We start from the raw sequence: 26,285 nt of genomic DNA, 5'->3' as shown, positions 1-26,285 counted from the left end.
CAAGTTCTGAAGTCAGTTTCTTTAACATTTATTTTCTTTCTCTACACTTCCTGATATACACATGTAATTTAACCATGTTACTTGAACCCCTTCAAAATGGTTCATGCTAAAAATGGTATTAACACAGTTTATCTGGCCTGACAACACCTTTCTAAAATTGTATTAGCTTTGGGACTTCTCTGTACAACATTTAACTGAATTAATAATCAAACAAAGATATAGTGTACTCTACATATGGCTTGGATCTGTACACAACATGGTTAGCACAAGTTTAACAACCATGGCAGTTAATGTGCCTAGGCTGCCACGAGGTTGTCTTTCTGTGACCTGACCAGGTCATTATACTTATGTTGCTTCAAAGACAAGACTCCCTAATCATATTTGTGTTACTGAGCTGACTGCGTCTTCTTTCCTCCTACCTCTACATATAATAGGACATCACAGGAAGCATTTCCTTTTGGATTGCTTGTTGCACTCAATGTCTATGTCCTACAGGCACTCTAACCCCTACTGAGACTATGGGACAACGCCTCTGAATTTCCCAAAATGCATTAACGCAAACATAATTAGGCAGAGCGGTACATGTGAATGCATACAGATGTCATATGGTAGAACAGTAAATAAAGCTGCCGTGGAAACACAACACAAATGTGTTTTTTGTTACTGGGTCTGTTTAGGGTGTCACAACCTGGTTTCCAAAACTGAATTGTATTTAGGAATGGTAATGGAACCTAGATCATGATTTTTATATTCATAAATTCAGTCCTAAATTGAACAGGCAAAGCACAACAGCTTGAAATATTATAAAATAGTTCGGCTAATGAGATCAAGCTAAATGTGGAGAAAGGGTCAACATGTCAGCAGAACTGTACATTCAACTTTCATATAAACTTATCCAATTTGTCTGAAGAGGGCTGTCATCTCTCTATGCAAAGATGGGTGGAGTTACTCAGGTATTAGCAAATAAGGCCTTAGGTTTAGATCTTTGACTGGGTCAGGGAGACAACAAGGAGCTCTCTGATAGATTTATTAGTTCAAGAGATGGGGGAAGAGGCAGTACACCAAATCAAATACTTCCACTTTGTACAGTGCCAGAAAGAACTTATGGCCCACTAAAGCACAGAGTTCTTTAACATACACGATAATAAAGTTGCAGCTTTGTCAGCTAAACATTGAACTACTATTTATTTGTTTAGTGCCAACAAGCATCAGGAAAGGCCCAAAGGTAAAGACAGGCCTTGCCCTGTATGAGGCTTGTCATTCAAGCAAGTAAAAAGCCCTATTACAATTAAATAGTAAGATTAAGACAAAACAAAATTTAATATGCTAACAATGGGACTTCAGTGACCATTACATTCTGTTTTACTTAAGTTAATGCAACTGGGCTATTATATTTTCTTTATATATAAAATGTTATTGTTTTCTTTAACCTGTTTCCGATAGGTAAAATTATTGCACGTATATTCTTGCAATCTCAGCATCTGCAGCCAACAGCATATGGCTAACCTTTTTCTCTTTTAAAAATTACATTTAGTATACCAAGATACTTGAAGCAGGAAAGTATATCTTTAATACTTTTAATAAAGACAGATGCCAGTATTTTCTTTCCTGTGTAATCCTGTGAATATATCTAATGGCTCATGAATATGCAAACTAAACTATCATGATTCTTCACTGAGTGCTGCAAGCAGTTTCCCCCTTCTAGTCAAGATGACAGTTTGATGAAGTAGTTTTTAGTTAATATGAAGGACAAAGTAGTACATCAAATCTAATGCAGTTCAGAAAAATTGTATCTGATAAACCCCAAATCTCAGGAACTATCTGGTTAACAATCAACATATCATGGAGTTCTCCAGTGGCTTGCCACTGTGCTTACACTTAGCCCAGGATTTGTTTACAGAAGGACTGACACTTTGCTGTAGTATGTTCTCAGCAGCTTTTTTAAATTAATACATGACATCCACGTAATAGTGGGAGCAGCATATCCAAAAAAAGTTTTAATAACATTGGAATATGGCAAACTTCCTGTCCACTTAGCAAAATTAAAATGCATACATTTTTTATTTTGTTGCAAATTTTAAATACATTGTTCAAACATGCAGACAGTATGGAACAGTTTTGTAGGATTTAAAATTATGATGATTAATTTCAAGTAAAATATTTTATTAGAAATAAACAAATATCTAAAAGTACCTGTTCTTTAGCCAAATAATCTGCCAGAGTATTTAGCAATTTGTAGTACACCTCAAACCATGGCAGGTAACTGTAAAATAGAAATATGTATATTATTAGTAATAGTATTACCAAATATAATAAGAAAATTATTGCCTATTTTCCAGTTTCCCATAATATTTATTGCAGATTAACTTTAATCATACTTCCATCATAAACATTTTGAGCAAATGCTAACTTGCATTTTTTTATTTATGACAGTATATTATTTCCAGAAAGCATAATAATTACATTTCTTAAAGTTGTGCTTATTATACAAAACTATACTTTTAAACATCCAGTTCAGCAGTACTATTAATGCTCATACTTCAGCACATAGGTAAGCCATTTCTGGTTATACAGTAAGACAGACAAGCATTACAGACAAAAAGTGAAGACACATCTCAAAACTGTTTGATTTTTCTAATGATATTTTAAGACCAAAAGCATTTTAAACATTCCTGAATTGATATAAATGTAATTCCTCGTGTGCTTAGTGGTTGTAGTTCCATGCACTCATGCAATTTGTTTTTATGAAAATAGATTTGCCTTAGACCCCAGTCCTATACTGTGTAGTTCATGGGCAGACTGCCATAACTGTATGGAACCCCCAGTTAGTCTCTGGGGCTTTCTGTGGACACAACTGCTCAGCCACACACACTACCCCATGCAAGACTGGGTCTTTAAAGCACTATTCAAAAATATGTCAAATAAATATTGGTCTCTCTGCAAAATAATCTCTACATATAGACTTTAGAAGCCATGTTCATGTACAAATATTAGTCATTTACATGTACAAATATATGAACATAAAGAATATTTAATAATCTTCAAACCCAAGTCTGCAGTCCGTATGCATGCGGTACTCAGACCTCAAAGTAATTATCAGATAACAAACGTGGTCCCAATCCTTCCAGTTCTTACACACATCAGTAACTTTGCATCAGCAAACTATTATGTTTCCAGATGATGGGCTTTTATCTCTGACATCACAAATAACTGGACATTAATTCTTTTAAAATGTAAAAAAAAACTTTCCAAAATCATTTTTCATGCACACAATTTAAGTTTAGTAAATCTTACCATTACTACCCAAAACAATACCAAGATAAATTACATATGTACAAGCTACTATGTACATTTTCTTCTGTTTTAGTATTTCATCACAAATATAATGGTACCACTAGAATACTGCCAATTGAATATTACAAGGTCTATAATTGATTTAAAAGCTTTGGGAGGAAGGCTTTTTTTAAAAACTGAACATTATTTCATTACCAAAATACTGTAATGTAATTTTATCACACAGAAACCCACAGATGCACATCGTACAGCAGCATATTATAAATGCAGTATTTCTCAGTATTTTTTTTAACATCCAATACGTGTTTTGGATATAGTTGTGAAGTTTAAAGGATATGTATCAGAGAGTATTATGCTAGCTGCATGTCAATTGCCAAAGAAAACTCCCAGGATGCAGATTCTAGAAGCTTTTCCTCAGAGGAAAGGGAAACCTGTTAAGATTGTCCTGGGTTGGTGTGAAAGCCAGTCTTGTCCAGTGAGTGGACTGAAGAGTTAAAGTTTTTTCATAAAAACTCAGTTGATCAAGCCAAGTGAATAGCTGGCCAGGCTGAAGAAACAGAATCTCCAGTTTTCAAGGCAGGGAATGGTATACATTTATTATTTTAGTTTGGATTTGGGACATGATGATTGTTTACATTACAAAGTAATTTTAGTTTCCTATTCTTATAGTTACTTCACTGTTGGTTCTTATAGTAATTCCTCTTTTGCCTGATTCAGTTTTCCTTTTCTATCTTTGTATGTTTGGGAATGGTCCATTACTAAAGTTATAGTCTGCAAATCAATGTTATCTTCTAATCTATTTTCCCACATCTTATGGAGAATGTTTTATTAAAAATAATAGTAGCAGTGTTCAAAAGGGATGAAATAGTATCTGATTTTACTGCCTTTGCAGCACACTACTAAATACTGTAATCCAAGAAGAAGATTATTAAGCCACGGAAATAAACAACATTATTAGTATTAGTTACGTGCCTACAGAATGCTTGAAGCAGGGCCGCCCAGAAGATTCAGGGGGCCTGGGGCGGAAGGACCCCCACCGTGGGTCTTCGGGGCCCTGCGAAAGTTTTCCAGGGCCCCTGGAGCGAGAAAAGGACCCCACTCCAGGGCCCCCGAAAAACTCTCGTAGGGGCCCCTGTAGGGCCCGGGGCAAATTGCCCCACTTGCTCCCCCCCCCCGGTGGCCCTGGCTTGAAGCTGCGTAAGACACATATAAAAACAGTCCCTGTCTCATGAAGCTTAAATAGTAGAAGGCTAACATAGAGGAGATGGGATACATTGGAAGCCAGAGCTAACTTGCAATGTTTTTCTTTTTCTTAAATATTATTTTGCATTCACTTCCTGTTGGCAGGGTTTAAAAATAAGAGGCTTTTGGAGGATAAAGGAAGGATGGTTTGCTTGGAGAATTCGAAATAGGCAGTTATTCCATGTCGAAGAGGAGGTGCAGAAAAATGCACCAAGATTGGGGACCAGCAGAAGGAGATAAATGGAGTGTCTGTAGAATGACAATTCATGATCCATGGGTCAGGTGAGACCCAGAGGAAACTGTAAGGTGTTCAATTTATCTACCTCAGAACAACTTCATTGATTCTGACTGACTTTTTATCCAGGGATTTTACTCCAAGGAGTTTCAGAACTTAAAATCTAATCTTTGACCACCAGAAATCTTTCCACAGAATCTAAAAGCCCATCCTATGTTTTCCACATGTCTAACCAGACATGTCTGTAAGAATAAATTAATTAATGGAGGGTAGTGAGGAGTTGATTGTTTCCACAAGTGGAGACAGAATAACCAATATCTTCCATCTGAAATATTATGCCAGTTCCAAATATCTCACCATTATTTGTTTGTTTGTTTTTTTAAAAAAGCACACACTATTCTGCAAGCATGACTATACAATACACATAAAATATGACATCTTTGCCATCTGATTTAAAACTGCCTGGTTTCGTAATTCTAACATTTATTTATAAAAGTATGTAACCCAAAAAAGGATCAATAATAGGCAAATTTTCAGAGGCAAGCGTGCAAAAGTGAGCATTTATTTTGAAAACTTTCCTATTTAAAGGAGATTTTTAAATGTATGTGGCAAACATCACCTCTCTCCTACACAGAAATTTTATCAAACTCAAACTCAAGGTTTTAAAATTTGAACTGTTTTTTAAGAAGTGGGGTAAACTGACTGATGGTAGTTCTGTACCATGTGTATCTAGCATACAGGAGACCCTCCGAGTTACGAACTGACCAAACACACAGCTCATTTGGAACTGGAAGTACGTAATCAGGCAGTAGCAGAGATAAAAATAAAAATAAAAAAATAAAGGCAAATAGCATACAGTACTGTATTAAACGTACACTACTAAAAAAAATACAGGGAAAGTTTAAAAAAATAGATTTTATAGAATAAAAAACTGTTTCTGTGCTTGTTTCATTTAAATTAAGATGGTTAAAAACAGCATTTTTATTTCTGCATAGTAAAGTTTCAAAGCTGTATTAAGACAATGTTCAGTTGAAATCTTTTGAAAGAACCACCATAATGCTTTGTTCAGAGTTACAAACATTTCAGAGTTACAAACAACCTCCATTACTGAGGTGTTCGTAAATCTGAGGTTTTACTGTATCTTTAAAATGGAAGAGTTTGAAACTACTTAGCTATTTTAGCTGTTCATATATCAATATGCTTATGAAAACAAGTGGCAATGTGTTAACATCTCTCATTATTTCAGCTGAGGCTGACTAGCTTTGAGTCTGAAAGAAAATATTTTACCATGAAGCAGCTTTTGGGAAATATATTTCTGCACCCTAGCTAATTCACAAGAGTAGATAATCCCAGTTCTGTACACTTCCGAGAGACTGGTCTTCTCTCCAAGAGAGCTGACAAATTTGAACTGCTATTTTTTTTAATAGATGATGGGTAAGGTTTAAAATATTGGAAAATGCGATATAATAAAAAATTTAAAAAAAGATTTCAAGAATCTGCTTCTGTCTGAAGAGACAGACATCTCCCCAAACTGCGATGACTTCAAATGTCCTGCCCAATATGTGACTGTAGCTCACATTGAAGCAGATGTCTTTCTGAAAGCTGCTAGAGGCTTTAGGCTCCTGCAGGGAGTCAACAAGTCAGCAGAGTTTGGGCTGAAGCAGACTGTTTCCTGAAAGCTGCTACAGACACACTCTAAACAGTTAGCTTTCTTTAAAAGGCTTTAATGCACATTGTGCCGTCTGTTAACTACATCTGAGTCCATATCTTAGTGCTTTAACAGACATTTATGCTACCTGGTATTATTTATGGTAGTTAAAGTGTGACTTTATTGCATAACTTGATTAGTATTTGCTCTTCAATACCCTAGGACAGTGGTCCCCAACCGGGACATCTATGTGCGCCCGTGTACTGTCCGGTGGACGAGCATCCACTGAAATGCCGCCGAGAACCAGCGCTGGTTTTTGGTGGCGACGCCTCTGGATGATGCTGCTTGTCGGCAGCAACGTCTATTGATGTTGCCACTTCTCAGCGGCATTTCGGCGGATGCTCGTCCGCCAGCCACGGTCCTCGGTGGCTCGTCGTCCGGTGCCTGCCAGACGAAAAAGGTTGGGGACCACTGCCCTGGGATATAATTGTTCAGTGTACCCCATCACACCTAACTAAAGGGCACACAGCGCTATAGATGTGAGTGTTGTGTGTTATGGTGAAACACTGACTAGAAAATTCCAAGTTTCTTCCTGATAGATGATGTTTCCTGTTATCTTTTGGAAATATGTTAATAGTAGAGTTTATTGGGTGGCTGAAATGCAATATATATGTCTAGTGGGGAAAGTGTTAACTGCAAAACCCAACACAAATCAAACACTGTACTGCAGAACAAATAAAAAGTGGCTCTCAGTCTAATATAGTGATGTAGATTGGTGTTTTGCTCTAAGTATTTATCTATAAAACCATCATACAATTTATAAATTACAGAATCATTTTTCATACTGGTCACAGGGGGTTAGTTTAGACTATCCATAAATTTTCCTGTGTTGTGCTATGTAGCAACATCTCAGCAGTAGTACTACAGTATCTTTTCCTACTATGTTTCTCTTTTCAGTAGAAAACACAAAGCTCTAAAATATACGTCCCTTGACTTCTGAGCCTTCATTTTTCATTATCAAGAGTACACTGCAAAAACAAGTGTTCCCATTTTAATCTCACATAATGCTTATATTTATTTTATTTATTTTATTATTTATCTCTACCAGTCTATGAACTTAGCTCCCACTTACTACAAAAACAAAAATTGATACAATATTAAAACAGATGCAGAGAGAAAGGTCATATTCATATTCTGAAACTAGTGATGCTTAGCACACAGCTAAGGGAGGTTTTCCTTCCTTATAAGCAGGCATACTTACTGTACTTCTAGTGCCCCAAATATTTCTTCCTTTAAGAAAAAATACACTGATTTTATATGCCCACATTCTAGATGCTAACAAAAACTTGAATTATAAAAAATAAAGTGAAGGAAATCTTAGTAGTTGAATACAATATTTTAAATGCTGTAGTAGAAAGCCTTTTACTTCATAGTTGGAATACTAAAACAATAATTACCTTTAGCTTAAAAACTGCTAAAATCATAGAAAATTAGGTTAAAATAATTTTAAGCATGCTACTTATAACCAAAAAAATCAAGGGAAGCAAATCTTAACTCACACAGTTGCAAAAAAAGAAAAGAACAATATATACACATCATCCTGACAGCACAAAACTAATTAAAAAAACCAAAACCTCAGAGTGGTAGTCTATACTTTTTAAGTAAATCTTTTTTTCAGGTATCCAATAGTGCAAATTAAGTGTTTCTGCCCAAATTTTTAACTTTACTTTCTTTACAATATTTCAACAGTACACTGCAAAGAGTGAAAAGAAGGCAACTGGACCTCCTGAATTTTGGGGAGGGGTGTGTGTATATTTGTCTAATAAGTGCTAGTAATCATATGAGAATTTTATTCTTAAAATATCATTTAAGCATTTGTTTTATCTTGATATTGAAAAAGAAAAGAAAATATATGTAAAAGCAGCACTACATTAATACACAACACTGCAAAAACAAGTATTTGTACACAACAAAAAAAATATCAGTGAGGAAATTTGTCAGTTTCAAGCTTACAGACACTACTATACGTGTTTAAAAATTACTTCAAAAGGTATGTGATACAGTATTATTTGTCACTGGACAATAGAGGCTCTTGTAGAGCAATGGCAGCCTAATATCAAGGCCTGAGCTTGCAAACACTTATTCCCATGAATAATCTCATTGATTTGAACAGGATTACTTGTGAAAGTATTTGCAGGATTCGGGCCCTACATTTTTATTCAGTAATATGTAGATTTTTAATACAGTGCTATTGTGTTTATGCACCAGACCTATAAGCATAAAAAGTGTTGTGGAGGGAAGAAGCTACTCAGCCCCTCTCAAGAAAATAATTCAACCAAAGCTCATTACAATTTTGATAGAAAAAGGGCCTTAACGCTTTTATTAAAAAATAAATATGAGCTCAAAACTGCCAAACTGATTTATTCTGAGTTCAGGTAAAAAAAGAAGTCTCTAAATAAGGAAGAACTTGCTACCCAAGTTTGAACTCATACAAATATGCAAGATCAACTTATTAAATTATTATTTCACTGCCTTACAATAACAACAAAAGGATTGAAGCCCCATTGTGGTAGCCACTGTAGAAACACAAAGGACGATATGGGATGGAATTTTCATAAGTACCTGAGTGACTTAGGCTGCTAAGTCCCTTCAGAGGTGACTCAGGGTGCGCTAACGCACACTATGGGGGAATGAATTCTAAAGCTTACTCATGTGTTGCGCATTAATCGGTCCATGAAGACCCTGTTGGTGCATGCATCTACACAGACCAACTAATGTACACCACATTTGTGCACTTTAGGAATCACACCCCCCCGGTGCGCAATTCCCCACCAAGCAGACAAGCCCTCAGACTCTTGGAAGCGTAAATCTCATTGATTTGCAATGAGATGTGAGTTTCTAAATGTCTAAATTACCTTTGAAAAATAGGACTTCAGCTCCCAAATCATTTTTGAAAGTTTTACTCATGGTCTCTGCCCTGAAGAGTTTACTATGTATAAGTTTTGAAAAGCAAATTTGGAAAACTTGACAATCTCTTCATTCACTGGTGTATAAGGTGCTACAATAAACTTTTCTTGAAATGAAAAGAATAAATCCTATAACACAACTTCTGCGATAAAGATCACGAAAATGACAATGTTATGCTTTTAAAATCCAGGAGATTTTATCTACAAATGTGCCAATCACTGTAATGAAAAAAACACTACCACAAAATCTTTCATGGGTAATTAAAAAAGTGTATTTAGCATTTTCTTCTAATCCAAAGTAGCAACAAGGCAGGAGCTCAGACTTTTATTCAAAGTCATGCATCATCTTTGTCACAGTAAGTAGACTTCCACCTCACTTATGTTTCTACAATAGCTCTGATAAAACTTTTACATTCATGAGTCAAAGGTTAAATAAAGGAAAGGAAATGTTTTCTGTCAAATAGTCAGGTAACCACTAACAGTCCTGAACTATCAGCAGGAATCTAACTTCTAGTAATCAAATAAAACTAAGGAAACCGCCTTTCCGTAGCTAAATGTCTAATGTCTAGGGGCTACTTTTCTGTCTGGAAAATTGACACAAAATGTGTAAAATTGAAACATTCTGCTTCTAAGGGATTTGCCTAAAGGAAGAGTGAGAAAGCTTCAAGCATGGTCTGAGTTGAAGAACTACAAAGGCTTACCATATAAACCTGTCTTCCTTATTAGAGCATTTCATTTGGAAATGTAGGTGACAATTTTATAGTCATAAAATTTCATTAATCAAATCTAAGGCAGAAAATTTTTAATGATGTCTTGCATTTCTCAGAGTACATAAGGTCAACATTAGAAGCAGTCAGCAGTTGCAAGATTTTAACAAAATGAATCATAGCTGTAATAGTTGGCCTTTCTATTCAAACAATTTAGTTGTAGACAATACAACATTAATTTAGTATTGCTCAATATCTGTAGTATATGTTTTTTTCTAAATAGTATCAAAATATTTAGCAATAAAATATAAAAGAATCACACTTCCCCCCATGATAACAGAAGAATACTTAAAATTTACAAACATATTATAGGATACCAATCAAATCTGAATTTGCAAACATTTGCCATTATTCATATAAAAAAATGAATTAGAAAAAAGACCCAATCTAGCACATAGGCACAACAGGGTACATTTAAAAAAATACTCTGAAGGAGAACCCCATTGTGCTTACATACTAGAGGGCATGTATGGCATGTTAGCTGAAAAGTTCGGAGGGGACAACGCACACAGCAGGACGCTACATTGTGAGCTTCACAAAGCAGTCTTAAAGAGTCCTGCAAAGAATCATGCACAACTAATGGAGGGGAATCCAACAGATTTCTTTTTTTCTGGATTCACTATATGGTTGGTTTCCCACTTATTTGTAATCGGCTTTGGGTTTGGTAGCTGGAATCAGAATCAATTAAGGTACATTGTATCAATGTCTCTTTCTTTAAAATTAAAAGGTGTTAAATCTATATATTGGGTTATTTTTCTTTCACTGTGTCAACATAAACAAAATATACTTACACTAGCTGCCACCTTATAGGAAACTTTGAAAAAAACATTCTAACTTACAGACAATTTTCCCTGTATACACCTACACACACACAGTCTGCATTTTTCTTCCCCTTCTTTTATTACTGTAAGAATTTCATGAGTACAAGAAGAGTACATCTTGTGGTATTTATTCTCCTGTGGCTACAATGTCAAAACTGGTTTCCTCATATTAAAGTTTCAAGTGAAGAATAAACTACAAGAGAAGTGAACCCATTAACTACAATATGGGCAGTATTTTACAGCCAGCTTTAACCGCCACCCATGACATCATGTTTACCTCAGCAGGACTGCCATTGATCAAATCTTATTACTTCAGAGGTCTGGGACTGGCTAGCACATTGCAAGGTGCCATCCATAAAAGGAAGCTATAGGTGGAAGGATGCCTGCGTTTGTTCTGCTTCCCACCTGCCCACTCAACAACTCACCCAATATCTTTACTTTCTTCTCTCCTTTCTGTTTGGCCTACTCCTGCTTTCCCATACAACCTTCACAGGCTGTACTGAATTTAGTTACACGTTACCATGGCATTATGCCCCATATTCTTCATAGAGATATTGTTATGATATGATTAGGGCATAACTATGATGTATTTTATGAAAGATAGGTCATGTGACATATCATTGAAATGGTTATGATTTATTGAATATGATTATCCTATTATATGTATGTATCATTTTTGTATCTGAAATTAGGAATATTGTCTATGCATCTATTACAAATATGTTTACATCTGGAGAATGCCCACTAGGCAGAATGCAATCAGTCTAGATGGCAGGCCATTATGGAGAACAATAGGTCTTTGAAGATTCCAATCTCTCACCAGGAAGACTTCCTGGGGACACTGCAAACAGCCTCTGAGTCATGGCTGTGGTGGCCCTACAGGGATATCTGACCAAATCACCTGGTACTGGACTCCATCATAATGCTAGTGATTTTGCACTGATGGGGGTGGGACTCAAACTGGGAGAGAAAGGGTTCCTGACATATGCAAAAGCTACTTAAGGCAGGGGAGTGACATCATCATGGTTCACTCTTCACTGACTCCCCACCCAAGAAAGAAGACTGCTGGAAACACCTGAGAAACAAAAAGACTGAATTTGGGGGGGAAAGGGCTGAACCCAGACTAGACAGCTGTCTAGCCTGTGAAAGGAATAACTGGAGTTTTAAGCTGCAACAAGTGTAGCTTGCCTTCAAGAATCTCTGCAATCTGGCTAAAACAACATTAAGGATGAGAATTTGCTACAGGCATCCACTTTCTTTAGTATATTAAGCTTAGATTGTGTGTTTGTTTTATTTGCTAGGTAATCTGCTTTGATCTGTTTGCTATCCCTTATAATCACCTAAAATCTATCTTTTGTAGTTAATAAACTTGTTTTGTTTTGTTTTGTCTTGTCTAAAATCAGGGGGGGAGGGATAGCTCAGTGGTTTGAGCACTGGCCTGCTAAACCCAGGGTTGTGAGTTCAATCCTTGAGGGGGCCACTTAGGGATCTGGGGTAAAAATTGGTCCTGCTAGTGAAGGCAGGGGGCTGGACTCAATGACCTTTCAAGGTCCTTTCCAGTTCTAGGAGATTGGTATATCTCCAATTATTACCTTATTACCATAACTGTGGGGCAGAAAGCTGTGAATATTCTTCTCCACATTGAGGGAGAGGGTGAATTTCATGAGCTTATTCTTTACAGATCTCTGTGCAGCACAAGACAGTATAATTTTGGGTTTACCTTCTAGAGGGGGTGTGCACTTGAGTACTGGGCAGTTCCTTAGCAGAGCCTTCCCATGTAGAGCTGATTGCAGCATCTGTGTGAAGCTGCAGCTGGGTGCGTCCCTACCTGTATGTGTAATGGTAAAGTGCAGTCTGAAGCCTGAGGGAGGGCTCGGCAGACTGAACAGGAGTACAGTGTAAAGGGGGCCCCCTCCATCTTCTAACCCTCGACTTTCCCCCAATTTGCCTTTATTAAAGCTACAGGAAACAATCTTAAGCAATCCTTAAAGGAACAAGTAATGTTCTTGCAATCAAAAATTAATCTTTTGTACAAGAATGTGCATCAATTTAAGATTTTCTTTGTATTTGGTCAATCTTTAAAATAAAAACTGCATACACTGGGGATACTCAGAGGCAATTCTAGCACAAATCTGTGTGTGAATACTAACACATTTGCTCACTGATAATGAATTTTGGATGCACAGTACAGACTACATTGGATCCGAATATGTATCTATCAGAAATACAGACACATACATTCTATCAGCAAAGTTTCAATGCAATCTCATACAGTCAGCTGCTAAAGAAACTGAAATCTCATATTTGTGAACTGTACATTTTCGGTATTAAGGACTACCTAATACAATCACCTTACAGTACCTGATGCTTTTATATTGTACTCCATTTGTACAAAGAAAACAATGGAAAAACAATACTCATCCTGCTGGAGATAAAGATTTAATGTGTTACAAAGTAAAAGCATGATCTTTTTGGCAGCATTCTACTCCTAAAAAGTTTTCTTTGTACTCAGAGTTAATGATTTTTTTCCACACCCTTCCCCTTGAGTTAAAGATGAATATTTTACCAATCCAGAAGTACAGTTTTATAAAAGCTGGTACAACTATGTATTCAGCATTGCATTGTAAATTTGAAATTGTCACCGCAGAAGCAATAAACACAATGTTTTTATTATGACGCAGTGAAAAATTATAGCTTGCCACTTTTCATTTCACTAGTTATTTCTACAAAGTAGCAGACCATCAGCCAGATCCTCAGCTTATGTATATCAACGTGGGTTCCACTGACTACAGTAGAGCAATGCCAATTTATACCAGCTTAGGATCTGGCTCCAATACTTTTTTTTAAGTAGACAGAAAGAGTGTCACTTACAGTATTTTAACATTAGCACTTGGGTATGTGGAACTGATGAAGCATTTATTGTTATAACATTAGAGACAAGTCAGACAAAGTTAGAAGAACAAGTAGAAAATGTTAGTTCTTAGTCTGACGTGGAAAGGCAGGGTCGTGGGCAATGGGAGTGAGCTAAAGCAGTTGCTCTCAGTCTTTCCAGACTACTGTACCCCTTTCAGAAGTCTGATTTGTCTTGCATACCCCCAAATTACACCTCACTTAAAAACTATTTGCTTACAAAATCAGACATAAAATACATTAGTACTGAAAAATTGCTTACTTTCTCATTTTTACCATATAATTATCAAATAAATCAATTGGAATATAAATATTGTACTTACATTTCAGTATATAGTATATAGAGCAGTATAAACAAGTCACTGTCTGTATGAAATTTTAGTTTATACTGACTTCGCTAGTGCTTTTTATGCAGCCTGTTGCACAACTAGGCAAATATCTAGATGAGCCGATGTACCCCTGGAAGACCTCAACGTATCCCAGAGATACATGTACCCCTGGTTGAGAACCACTGAGCTAAAGCACAGGAATAAATTTTCCCTGAGCCTAAACAAGACATACCAGCAAAAGGTATAACAAAGAAAATGGTTCAGTATCCTCATGCTCCACAAAAGCCAAGACGGATGTATTTTTCAAGTGTTTTTATTAAATAGTTATCATCATTACTATAAGAAAGCCAATTAATATACATGAGAAAATACAGACTTCCACATTCATACCCAGTTCCTTATTCACTGGTTTGGACAAAGCAAAAAGTGACCACCAGACAGTTTCTCATTAATATATTGATTTTTTTAATCACTCCAAAAACCCTGCCTGCAAGGCAATGTCATTACATTAGAGGCTGCTGAATATGCTAGTAAAGATTTGACTGGGTATTTTCAGCAACAAAAATGCTCTTTCTACAAACTTCTCTGCTGCCATTTCCCTTTCTCTCTTTGTATCCAGCCTACCTATGCCCATCTTCCCTACACACAGTGCTAGGCCTTTTCCCTAGCTCATGTCCCTAACCTCCTGATGCCCTTCACCATCTCCTCTAGACCAGTGTTTTTCATATCGTGGGTCAAGACCCAGTACTGGGTCGCGGCATTTCAGGCACTGGGTCGCCTTGCTCTGGTCAGCACCGCCAACCAGGCTGTTAAAAGTCCCGTTGGCGGTGCTGCCCAGCTAAAGCAGGTGAGTGCCTACCTAATCCGAAACCGCGCTGCACCCCAGAAGCGGTCAGCAGCGGGTCCGGCTTCTAGGCAGGGGAGCCACGGGGCCCCGCGCACTGCCCCCACCCTGAGCACTGGCTCTAAACTCCCATTGGTTGGCAACCAGCCAATGGGAGCGGGGGGCGGTGCCTGCGGGCAATAGTCATGTGAAACCACTTGCGAGCCTCTGCCTAGGAGCTGGACCTGCTGCTGGCCGCTTCCACGGTGCCAACACAGGCAGGAAGCGTGCCTCTGTACCCCAGCTGCACCACTGACCAGGAGCCTCCGGAGATAAGTCCATGCCCCAACCCTGTGCCCCAATCCCCTACTGCAGCCCTGAGCCCTCTCCCCCACACACAAACCTGGAACCCCTTCCTGCACCCCAAATCCCTCATCCCCAGCCCCACCCCAGAGCCTGCATCCCCAGCCCAGAGCCCTGACTCCCTCCTGCACCCCAACCCGCTGCCCCAGCCCTGAGCCCTCGAAACCCAGAACCCCTTCCTGCACCCCAAACCTCCCATCCCCGGCCCCATCCCAGAGCCTGCACCTCCAGCCAAGAGCCCTGACCCCCTCTCACACCTCAACCCCCTGCACCAGCCCTGAGCCCCCTCCCACACCCTGAACCCCTCATTCCCAGCCCCCCTCCCACAGCCCTCACCCCCACACCCCAACCCTCTGCCCCTGCCCTGAGCCCCTCCCACACCCCAAACCCCTCATCCCCAGCTCTGTTGGGTTGTGGGCATCAACAATTTCCTTCAACTGGGTTCCCAGAAAAAAAGTTTGAAAAGCACTGATCTAGATGAGCTGTCCAGCTTCTGATCCTCTACTTCCCAACTCCTCTTCACAGGCTATCCACCTTCTCCACTGTTCTTCAGGATACTCTTCTCCCACTGGCAGGTCCTGGCTCCTTTCTCATTTGTCTGTGGTTGATGGCTCCAGTACTGCAGCTGGCTCCCATTTTGAGACCAACTTCTGTTTCCTGTCCTTGTCCTACACTGCAGCTAGACTGGTTCCTCCAGTTTTTTCCTAGTTGGTTTTACAAGATGTTTGTTTTGATCAACTTTTAATTAAGTAGTTTGCTACATTCTTGTTCTTTAGGTTTTGTCAGCTTTAGAGCTGCTAGATAAAACTTGTCAGGAATTTTCAGTCAGAATGATTTTTCAATGGAAAATGAAGTTTCTGTAAAATTAAAATTTCCCATGAAAAAATTTTGACTGGCCTTTTTGTTTTTATTTTCCATAAGGAAAACCAAAACAAAATATTTTGCTTTGCTCAGTTTGAAATATTTGGTACAAGAACTACATCTCCTATGATGCAATGCAGTTGCTCCTCTAACCAAGCAGCATGGTGCATCATAAGAATCACCTATCTGCAGGTGCCTTATACCAGGTGTAGTCCAGCCAAGGAGCTCAGACCACAGGAGAGAATGGCGGCTTCACCACACAGAAATGCAATTTAATGTCAAACTAACATGAAAGGACACATCTCAGGTCAGTACAACAAATCAAATTAAAACATTTTGATTCGGGAATATCAAAATGTTAATTGAAAATGCTGAAACAAAATGTTTTGTTATTTCTGAATCAAAATGTTTCAAAATATTTTGATCCACAAAATGTTTGATATTTTAACTTTCATTTTTGGTGAAAATTATGCACACATAAAGGAACACAGATAGAAACGTTGCTGTGATGCAATGATCTTCAGGACTCAAGAATTCCAACTGATTAGCTCTGGAATATCACATCAGAATTAATACAGCTAGTAACAATATTGAACTACTTGAAACATCTGTATCAATTGTTTCATTAAAAAATATATTAGCACACATGTAACATTTCAAGACAGAAAAGCTACATAATATTTTCAAATATCTCTTTAAAGCACATCTTTCCTATTATTTATGTAGGAATATTTATTTTATCCCTAGGTTCAATTTTATAAAAATCATTTAACTTATTCCTTTGTCAAAAATTAACTCAAGTTTTAGTTATACTCACTCACCTTACAATACAGAGGCAGACTTTGCCTCCTGATGTTAACCGGCAAAATCCAAACTTTTGTTTACTTTCAATGTCTGTAAGCACAAAGGTAAAGTGCTGTCCTACTTGATTTTGGGACACTCTAAAAAAAATTAAAAACAGATTTTAAAATGGCTAAATAATATATGACAGTACACTGGGGAAAAAAACAGTTTTAAATTTTTACAAATATTTATTTCAGTTAGCAGCATGGACAATAGGAAAAAAAACAGTATTTTAAACTATGGAAAATGAGAACACAGTGATACGTTTTCACAATCCTGTAATCAAAAGTAAGCAAGTTTTGATCCTAATCTTCAAGGTGCTCAATGGCTTAGGTCTAGGATACCTAAAAGATCACATAACACTCCAAAATAAGGACTGATCCACCATGCCACACCTCAGGCACAATGGAACATTCTACCACAAAGGTAAAGCTTGTCTGTGCAGGAGACAGTGCTTTCTAATTTATTACAAACACACACATACATGTTAAAGTAATGTTAGGATTGCAAAGTCAAGCACTCAAAAGTCACTAAGTGCCTGTGGAAAAAAATAGTGTGAGATAATTGAATTAAAGACGGTATCATAATGCAAAAGCAGCAAAGAATCCTGTGGCACCTTATAGACTAACAGACGTTTTGGCCACAGGAGGAACGCATACACACAAGGAGGCCGAGTTAAGGTTGCAGAGCAGTAACCCTCCCCAAGCTTCTCATTTCTCTCACCCTGAAAGTCCTTGCGCAAGTCTTCTTGCCCAACAAGATCCAGTCTCCACCCCAGGTTCCCATTCCTGTCAGCCCCACACTCATCCCAGGCTCCTTGTCCCAATCTACTCCTCTATGTAACAAAAGTAACATCTTAGGGAGACAAGGTGGGTGAGGTAATATATTTTATTGGACCAACTTCTGTTGGTGAGAGAGACAAGCTTTCGAGTTTCTTCAGGTCTGGGAAACTTACTCAGAGTTGATCCAACAAAAGATATTACCTGACTCACCTTGTCTCTCTAATATCCTGGGACTGACATGGCTAAAATAACACTGCATTCAATGAGTAACATCTATCACGTGTGGTTTGTTCCCTCTCAGAGGCCTGTCTGAGACTATGGAATGAACTCCCACAAGAACAAAGGACCATTACAAGCTTTACCACCTTCCACTCCGAGTGCAAGACACACTTCTTTAACCTGACTTCTGTCATATAAACACATAGCAGCACGCACATTTAAGGGTGCTTTCTCCTGCACCTTGCCCCTTTGCATCAGAGGATGTCCCTATAAAAATCTGCACTAGAATATCTTCTTTCAAATCTCTCCCTGAACTCACAGCTGCTTTGATACCCATAATTCACTCAGCAATGGCTGGTCTGTAGTTACATACTGATCACAGTATATTTAGCATAATCATCTCACTTACCTTTGCTTTCCCTATTTGCTTGTTGTATCCTATTGTCCAAAGTCTTATACTTCAAACTGAATCATTTGGGGGAAGAAATTGTCTTTTTGTAGTATGTGTATAGAATGCCTAGCACAGTGGGGTTGCAGCCACTAGGCAATATAAATAAATAAAATTAATTATTTCTCCTTCTATCCATAGCTATATGTGTTTCTAATGTACTGTTTCAGTAGGAGGTTACATTAAAGGTCCACCTTAGCATCTTTGATCCACTATACCATCTACACTTGTCTGAGCCAACAGAGCTTTATGCTGGAGATAAGACATTCTCAGTAGCGGGCCACTATCTCTGGAAATTGCTTCCCAAAGAAGAACACTTACGCACAAACCTAGCACATTCAGAAAAAAAGTGCAAGAAGTACAGACCTCTTCATCCATCCTTCCCCAAATGATAAAGCCTCTGATGCTGCAATCAAAACTGTGCAAGCAAACCTTCAGGCCTATGTGGGCTCTATTTGCTTCTGTGCAGCTGCACACAGATTCAAGTGTCCCCCAACCTGGATCAGATTGCAGGATCAAAGCTTAATCTATAGTATTAATTCCTGGGTTCCTATCTGACTAAAGAGAGCTTGGAGTTTTCTCCTCTTATTTAGAACACAGGCTGATCCAATTCAAGCCTCATAACAAAATTCTGAGATACTATGGTGATAGGAGTCTTCTGAATATAAATAATAATTCAACCTAACCATATATTGTAAAATTTATGAAAATTCAGCAGATGTTACCAATACAAACAAATGTTGACACTTCCAATTCATGTACCTACTGTATACATTATGCTGTGATAAATTCTCTGATTAAAGTGCTTTTGAGTGATGTCATTTAAAACCAATTAGTTTAATATATTCAGCTTCTTTGGACCCAGGTCTCTCTTACAGAAATACTTAACAGTCCTTTCTGCAATTACCAGAGAACAAGAAAGATGGCTGCTGCAAGCTTTCCTCACGGTGAAAATTCCCCTCAGATCGTTGTGACATATAAATGATTACATATAGTTCCACATTTCATTATAGAGCACAGAATTAATTGGTCTAGCTCTGGTTGAAAAAATATTTTGCAAAGTGTTGGTCAAAAGCAGATAATTTTAACTGAATACAGTCCACTCTTCTTGAGTAAAATGAACAGATGCAAATTGTTACATATTCTGTTACTGCCTTTTACTCACTCTCTCGTTCCTCTTTTCTGCCTTCCTTTTTATACGCAATTCCTCCAATGCATGCTTATATATAATTTTAGTTTAACAGTAATAAATCATTAAATAGTGAAGGATGTGTATAAACACCTATTAACTCTACAGACTACAAAGGGCTCTTTCAGGGTTACTATAATCTATCAAATAAATAAATCAAGTTTTTTAAATTGTCTACATCCATTTTTACATAATACTGAAACAGCTCTTTGGATTATATAGTAGATAGGGAGTACTTTTAAATATCTTTGTTCGTATTATAGAGACATAAATTGAAGGCTTCCTTGAGATCTTTGGGTAAAGTGGGAACTAAATCCCTTCCTCGCATATAGAAATTAGTGTGCATCATCCCTAAACTTACACCACTTACTCTAGGAGACAGAACTATTTTTCTGTGATTATATGCAAATCTGTTTAACAATTTAGGAGACTGAAGACATTAAAACTGACTCCTTGTTGAAGTTTTAGGATTCCTCTAAATGGCTTTGTTTTCATTTGTGAAACTTCAGAAAGATATGTTACAGTTAAACAAATTTTCATACTTGGGCTAGGGTTTGAGGATATCTTTTAAAGAAATGTGATATAAAATATAATAGCATTATTGATCCTAACCGTGTCTATTTATGCCAAGGAAAACTGATGGCTATGGCACTATTCTGATTACAGCTCAGCCAGTTAGGTTCTGAAACACTTAACGTTCTAAACACAAAAATCTTTCAGCATTTCAGCACTTATCTGGATGAACTGTAAGCAATACCAATTTCCACAGACACTCAAGGAGCTGTTCTAACTCAGAGTACAGAGTAGCGGTGCATTCTGGAGCCTGGGTTAAGACCTGGAGATTTGGGAGATGAGGCTAGAAACAGGTTGATGAATGGTGAGATAAGGACCTCTGACAATCTCCAGCTTTGGGTCCTCAGTCCCCAACTAATTCCCCAGTTCCAATCCATATTCTATAGCTTTAGCACTTTCTAAGATTTGATTCTCGCTCCAGCCAACTTGGAGTAGCTGTTTTCTAGCTTCCCTGATCTCTTATGCCTCCAACTGAAACAAGCAGCAGCCTTAAAGCAAAGAAAGATTTAAATAGCTCAAATTATAAAAAAATACCCAAACTAGGAAACTCCCACATTAAAAAAACAGTTAACAGAGTTAAGGTTGCTAAAATGTATTTTTCAATCAACATAAAAACTGAAAGAAACCAAATTGAACAGGATAAGGTGATTCCATCATTCATTTGATAATTTATCCACATCTATATGTTCAGTCTGCACAAAATAACTAAATGATCCATTTGGATCACAACCTTAATTCTAACCTTTCCTTGACCAAATTAGTTACTTGACCAAAAAAGTCTTAACACAAAATGTAACAGAACAGCCATTTTCAATAGATATATAGAATATATACCTTATACAACACAAGGATTAAACAACAATCTAACATTTCTTTTCCATATCCCTGAAAACTTACATAATCTTCCATTCTAACAAAGATCATCTATGTATAAGCAAATATGGACTGAATCTTTAATAAACATTGTCTTTAGTAATAAAGTATGCAGTAACAGACTAGCTAACTACTATATATTATGGTCACAGCTAAAATTGTACATTGATCTGGGATGAGTGAAGTATAGAGGGGATGCTGTATATAGTGGAATCACTTTAACTCTACATTTCCTTTATTTTCAGTGTTTGCCTGGATTGAAAATGCACTTTCACTACTTACTTCTAAAGCAAAGTTTTCTGTATGTGATAAATTACTTAGGTACTTTGGTGAGGACTGTAGATCCAGTGACCTCCCACATCCACTGACTACCATGCTTTCAGATCACACCTGGGCTGCTGCACCTAGCAATTCCCCTAGACACATCAACAAAAACAGCATCAACCAGGAGCAGCAGAGTGAAAGTGACATCATCCCCACCATTTTCATTTGTTGATCCTATCTGGTCACTGGGGAAATGCTATGCACAGGAGCCAAAGTGTGATCCAAAAGCATAGGAGTGATCCTCCATTCCTAGATTTCTTCCTTCTCCTCCTGTACCAGCAGGGGTAGTAGGACTCTGGCACATAATGCTTCCCAAGTGACACAGCAAGAGCAGCAGGTGAAATTAATGAGGTATATCAGTGTCACTTCACTACTCTTTGTGATACTTCTGGGAATGTGCTACCTGCAAGCGCACATTTACTGTACTCTCTCCTTCTGGGAGGTGCTCTGCAGAAGGATCACAAGCTGAAGGGGAAAAAAGAGATAAACAGAAGGTAGGAAGAAAAGATTAGAGGGCAGAGACAAATGAAAGGAGACGAGATTCAAAGCAGAAAGAGGACTGAGTAGTCTAGGGGTTACATACTGCAGTTTGGGACTGAATTTGATCCTTCACACCCTGGGCAACAAATACCATGAAGGCAGCCACAGGAGAGATGACACAGCTTGCATGGCACTTTAGTGACCCTCTGACCAATTAAAGGGATCTGCAGTCATGGACTCTATAGGGAGCCACAGATGAGACTCTTTGGCTGGAGGGAGGATAACCATGATGAACACAGGTTGACAGAGAAAATGGGGAATGTGAGGCCCCTGAAGAAATAGGAGAGACAGACAGACAGACACCAGTTACAAGCAAAGAACACAAAGACATGGAGAAGGAGGAGAAACAGAACTGATGAGTTTAATTTGGTTGAGGAAGGAAGGAAGAAGTTGTGTTAGCAAACAATACAAAAGAAATGCAGAAACACCCTGTACCCTGAATGGTAGAATCCCTCCGCCCCATATGAAAAGGAGAGGAGAAGGGAATCCCCATGATAAACAGATGTGAAATTAGCCACCCATTAATGGTACCAAAGGAGCTATTACAACTATTATACAACTAAGTGTCATTTATTAAAGTCTGAAATTATTTATTTACACACCAGATCTAGAACTCCTAGCACCAACTGAGTAAACTCATAAGAACTTATATGTATGGGTTTGACTTTTTCCCTTAAGAAAAAAATCAACCACAATCATCACTAATGAAATTCAAGGTCTGAGTTAAATCACCAATAGTACAGAAATTGAAATTAAAAACTAAAATCCTGATGTGCACTTTATACAACTGTGTCCTCCTTTGGTTAGCTTTTCAGTCTTTATTTATTGTACCCTGGCTAAATTAAGTATTGATCACAGATTTTTAGCCTCCATTCATATTAGAAGGAATAATGTCTTAAGTATTTACCACATCTGCCCTGCTTCCCCTATCCTTACTTATGTGTTTGAGGTTTTGGTTGTTTTTTTTAAGTTTTCATCCCAAAAGAGCATTCTATACAAAAACAAATCAATTAAAGAGACAAAGCTTACGTTATCAGAAGACCCTGGCTGTAGCAGAATTGATGCAGTTCCACTGCAAAGTGAAGTGAGACAGATACTGGACCACGTAACCAGCCCCAGCACACAGAAATTTTACATAGTGAGGTGATGAAAAAGACGGTTACTCACCGTAGTAACTGTTGTTCTTCGAGATGTGTTGCTCCTATCCATTCCAGTTAGGTGTGCGCGCTGCGCGTGCACGGCTCTCCGGAACATTTTTACTCTAGCAACTCCGGCGGGCCGGCTGGGCGCCCCCTGGAGTGGCGCCGCTATGGCGCCGAATATATACCCCAGCCGGCCCGTCCGCTCCTCAGTTCCTTCTTGCCGGCTACTCCGACAGTGGGGAAGGAGGGCGGGTCTGGAATGGATAGGAGCAACACATCTCGAAGAACAACAGTTACTACGGTGAGTAACCGTCTTTTCTTCTTCGAGTGATTGCTCCTATGCATTCCAGTTAGGTGATTCCCAAGCCTTACCTAGGCGGTGGGGTCGGAGTGAGACGTGGCAGAGTGTAAGACTGCTGAGCCGAAGGCTGCATTGTCTCTGGATTGCTGCACCAACGTGTAGTGGGAGGCGAAGGTGTGGACAGAAGACCAGGTGGCCGCTCTACAGATGTCCTGGATGGGGACATGGGCCAGGAAGGCGGCCGACGAGGCGTGCGCTCTCATCGAGTGAGCAGTGAGGCGGCATTGGTGGCACGCGAGCAAGCTTGTAGCATGTCCGGATACATGCCGTCACCCAGGAGGAAATCCGCTGCGAGGAGACCGGCTCGCCCTTCATGCGGTCGGCGACTGCTACAAACAGCTGGGTCGAACGCCGGAAGGGTTTCGTCCGCTCGATGTAAAAGGCAAGGGCCCTGCGGACGTCCAGGGTGTGAAGCTGTTGCTCCCGAGGGGAGGCGTGCGGCTTCGGGAAGAAGACCGGGAGGAAGATCTCCTGGTTGAGGTGGAACACCGAAACCACCTTTGGGAGGAAGGCCGGGTGTGGTCGAAGCTGTACCTTGTCTCCGTGGACCAACCGTTAGAGCACGGAGCTCAGAGACTCGTCTCGCTGATGTAATTGCGACGAGGAAGGCTGTCTTCCAGGAGAGGTAGAGCAGAGAGCACGTGGCCAGAGGCTCGAAGGGCGGTCCCATGAGCTTGGCCAGAACGAGGTTCAAATCCCAGGTCGGGGCAGGATGCCGCACTGGCGGGTACAAGTGGTCCAGGCCTTTAAGGAAGCGGGAAACCATCTGGATGGAGAAGATGGACCGACCTCCCACAGATGGACGAAAGGCGGACACTGCTGCCAGGTGTACCCTCAAGGAGAAGACCGCAAGACCTTGCTCCTTAAGGTACCAGAGGTAGTCCAGGATGGTAGGGACAGGGACTACGAAGGGATTCAGTCCTCGTTGATCACACCAGAGCGCGAACCGCTTCCATTTCGCAAGGTAGGTGGAGCGAGTGGAAGGCTTTCTGCTCTCTAGCAGGACTTGCTGTACTGCCGCCGAACAGTCCCTCTCTGCGTGGGTCAACCACGCAGGTACCAAGCTGTAAGATGGAGGGACTGCAGGTTCGGATGGCGGAGTCTGCCGAAGTCCTGCGTGATGAGGTCCGGCCATAACGGGAGGGGGATGGGATCCCGAACGGAGAGCTCGAGCAGCAGGGTGTACCAGTGCTGCCTCGGCCAGGCCGGAGCTACGAGTATGACGTGGGCTCTGTCCCTCCGAAGCTTCAGTAGCACTCGGGGCACGAGCGGGAACGGAGGGAAGGCGTAGAGGAGGTGATCCGTCCAGGAGTAAATGTGTCCGACAGGGAGCCTGGCGAGCGACCCTGGTACGAACAGAACAGGTGGCACTTCCTGTTCTCCTTGGAGGCAAATAGGTCTATCTGGGGAAACCCCCACCTCCGGAAGATTGTGTGCACGACATCTGGACGGAGGGACCACTCGTGAGAGAGGAACGACCTGCTGAGATGGTCGGCCAGCGTGTTCTGCACTCCCGGAAGAAAGGACGCTTCCAGGTGAATTGAGTGGGTCACGCAGAAGTCCCACAGGAGCATCGCTTCCTTGCAGAGCAGGGAGGAGCGGGCTCCGCCCTGCTTGTTCACATAGAACATCGCCGTCGTGTTGTCCGTGAACACCGCTACGCATTGGCCTTGCAGACGGGCGTGGAAGGTGTGGCACGCCAAGCGAGTTGCCCGCAGCTCCCGGATGTTGATGTGGAGGGAGAGCTCCTGGGGCGACCAGAGACCCTGGGTGTGGAGGTCGCCCAGGTGGGCCCCCCATCCCAGCGCCGAGGCATCCGTGGTCAGCGTCACGGATGGACGAGGAGGGCGGAACGGGACTCCTGCACACACGACCTCTGGGTCCAGCCACCAGCTGAGCGAAGCGAGGGTAGGCTTCGTCACCGTGACTACCCTGTCTATGGAGTCGCGGTGCGGGCGGTACACTGACGCCAGCCAGGATTGAAATGGGCGAAGGCGCAGCCTCGCGTAGGTGGTGACAAACGTGCACGATGCCATGTGGCCCAGGAGGCGTAGGCAGGACCGAACTGTCATAGTGGGAAAGGCGTGCAGGTCTCGGATGATGGAGACCATCATCTGGTGCCGAGTTCGAGGGAGGCAGGCCCTGGCCACCGTGGAGTCGAGGACCGCCCCGATAAATTCCACTCTCTGCGATGGAGTCAGTGAGGACTTCTCGGCATTGACGAGAAGGCCCAATACCCGAAACAGGGATAGTATTTCGGAAATTTGGTCTGTTACCAATTGTTGGGATGGCCCGCGAACCAGCCAGTCATCGTGAATGGGTAGACGTGAACTCGACGATGGCGGAGGTCTGCAGCAACTACCGCCATGCACTTGGTGAAGACCCTCGGCGCGGTGGATAGGCCGAAGGGTAGTACCGCAAACTGGTAGTGCGCACTGTTGACCATGAAACGTAGATAGCGTCGATGGGGAGGGTAGATCGCAATATGGAAGTACGCGTCCTTCATATCGAGGGCGGCAAACCAGTCTCCCGGATCCAGGGAGGGAATGATGGTCCCCAGGGTTACCATGCGAAATTTGAGCTTGACCATGTACTTGTTGAGCTCCCGGAGGTCCAGTATGGGTCTGAGACCTCCTTTCGCCTTGGGGATGAGGAAATAACGGGAATAGAATCCCCTGCCCCGCCTGTCGTGCGGCACCTCCTCTATGGCACCCAAACTCAACAGCGACTCG

General features: G+C 40.4%; 1 protein-coding gene across 2 annotated transcripts in view; it reads right to left on the bottom strand.

The window, feature by feature from the left end:
* DENND1B (DENN domain containing 1B) overlaps positions 1–26,285 on the bottom strand; it is a 268,816-nt gene that overhangs the window by 121,629 nt on the left and 120,902 nt on the right. For both annotated transcript variants that reach the window (XM_045028045.1, XM_045028046.1), the window contains exons 5-6: positions 17,081–17,200; positions 2,194–2,263 (exon numbers count right to left, since the gene is read on the bottom strand). In XM_045028045.1, the coding sequence (XP_044883980.1) occupies positions 2,194–2,263; positions 17,081–17,200 (190 nt within the window). The remainder of the gene's footprint in view (positions 1–2,193; positions 2,264–17,080; positions 17,201–26,285) is intronic.

This window comes from Mauremys mutica, chromosome 8 (genome assembly GCF_020497125.1).
Source record: "Mauremys mutica isolate MM-2020 ecotype Southern chromosome 8, ASM2049712v1, whole genome shotgun sequence".
Lineage (NCBI taxonomy): Eukaryota > Metazoa > Chordata > Testudines > Geoemydidae > Mauremys > Mauremys mutica.
Note: the sequence above shows the minus strand (reverse complement) of the source record. Positions and strands in the feature narration are given on the sequence as shown.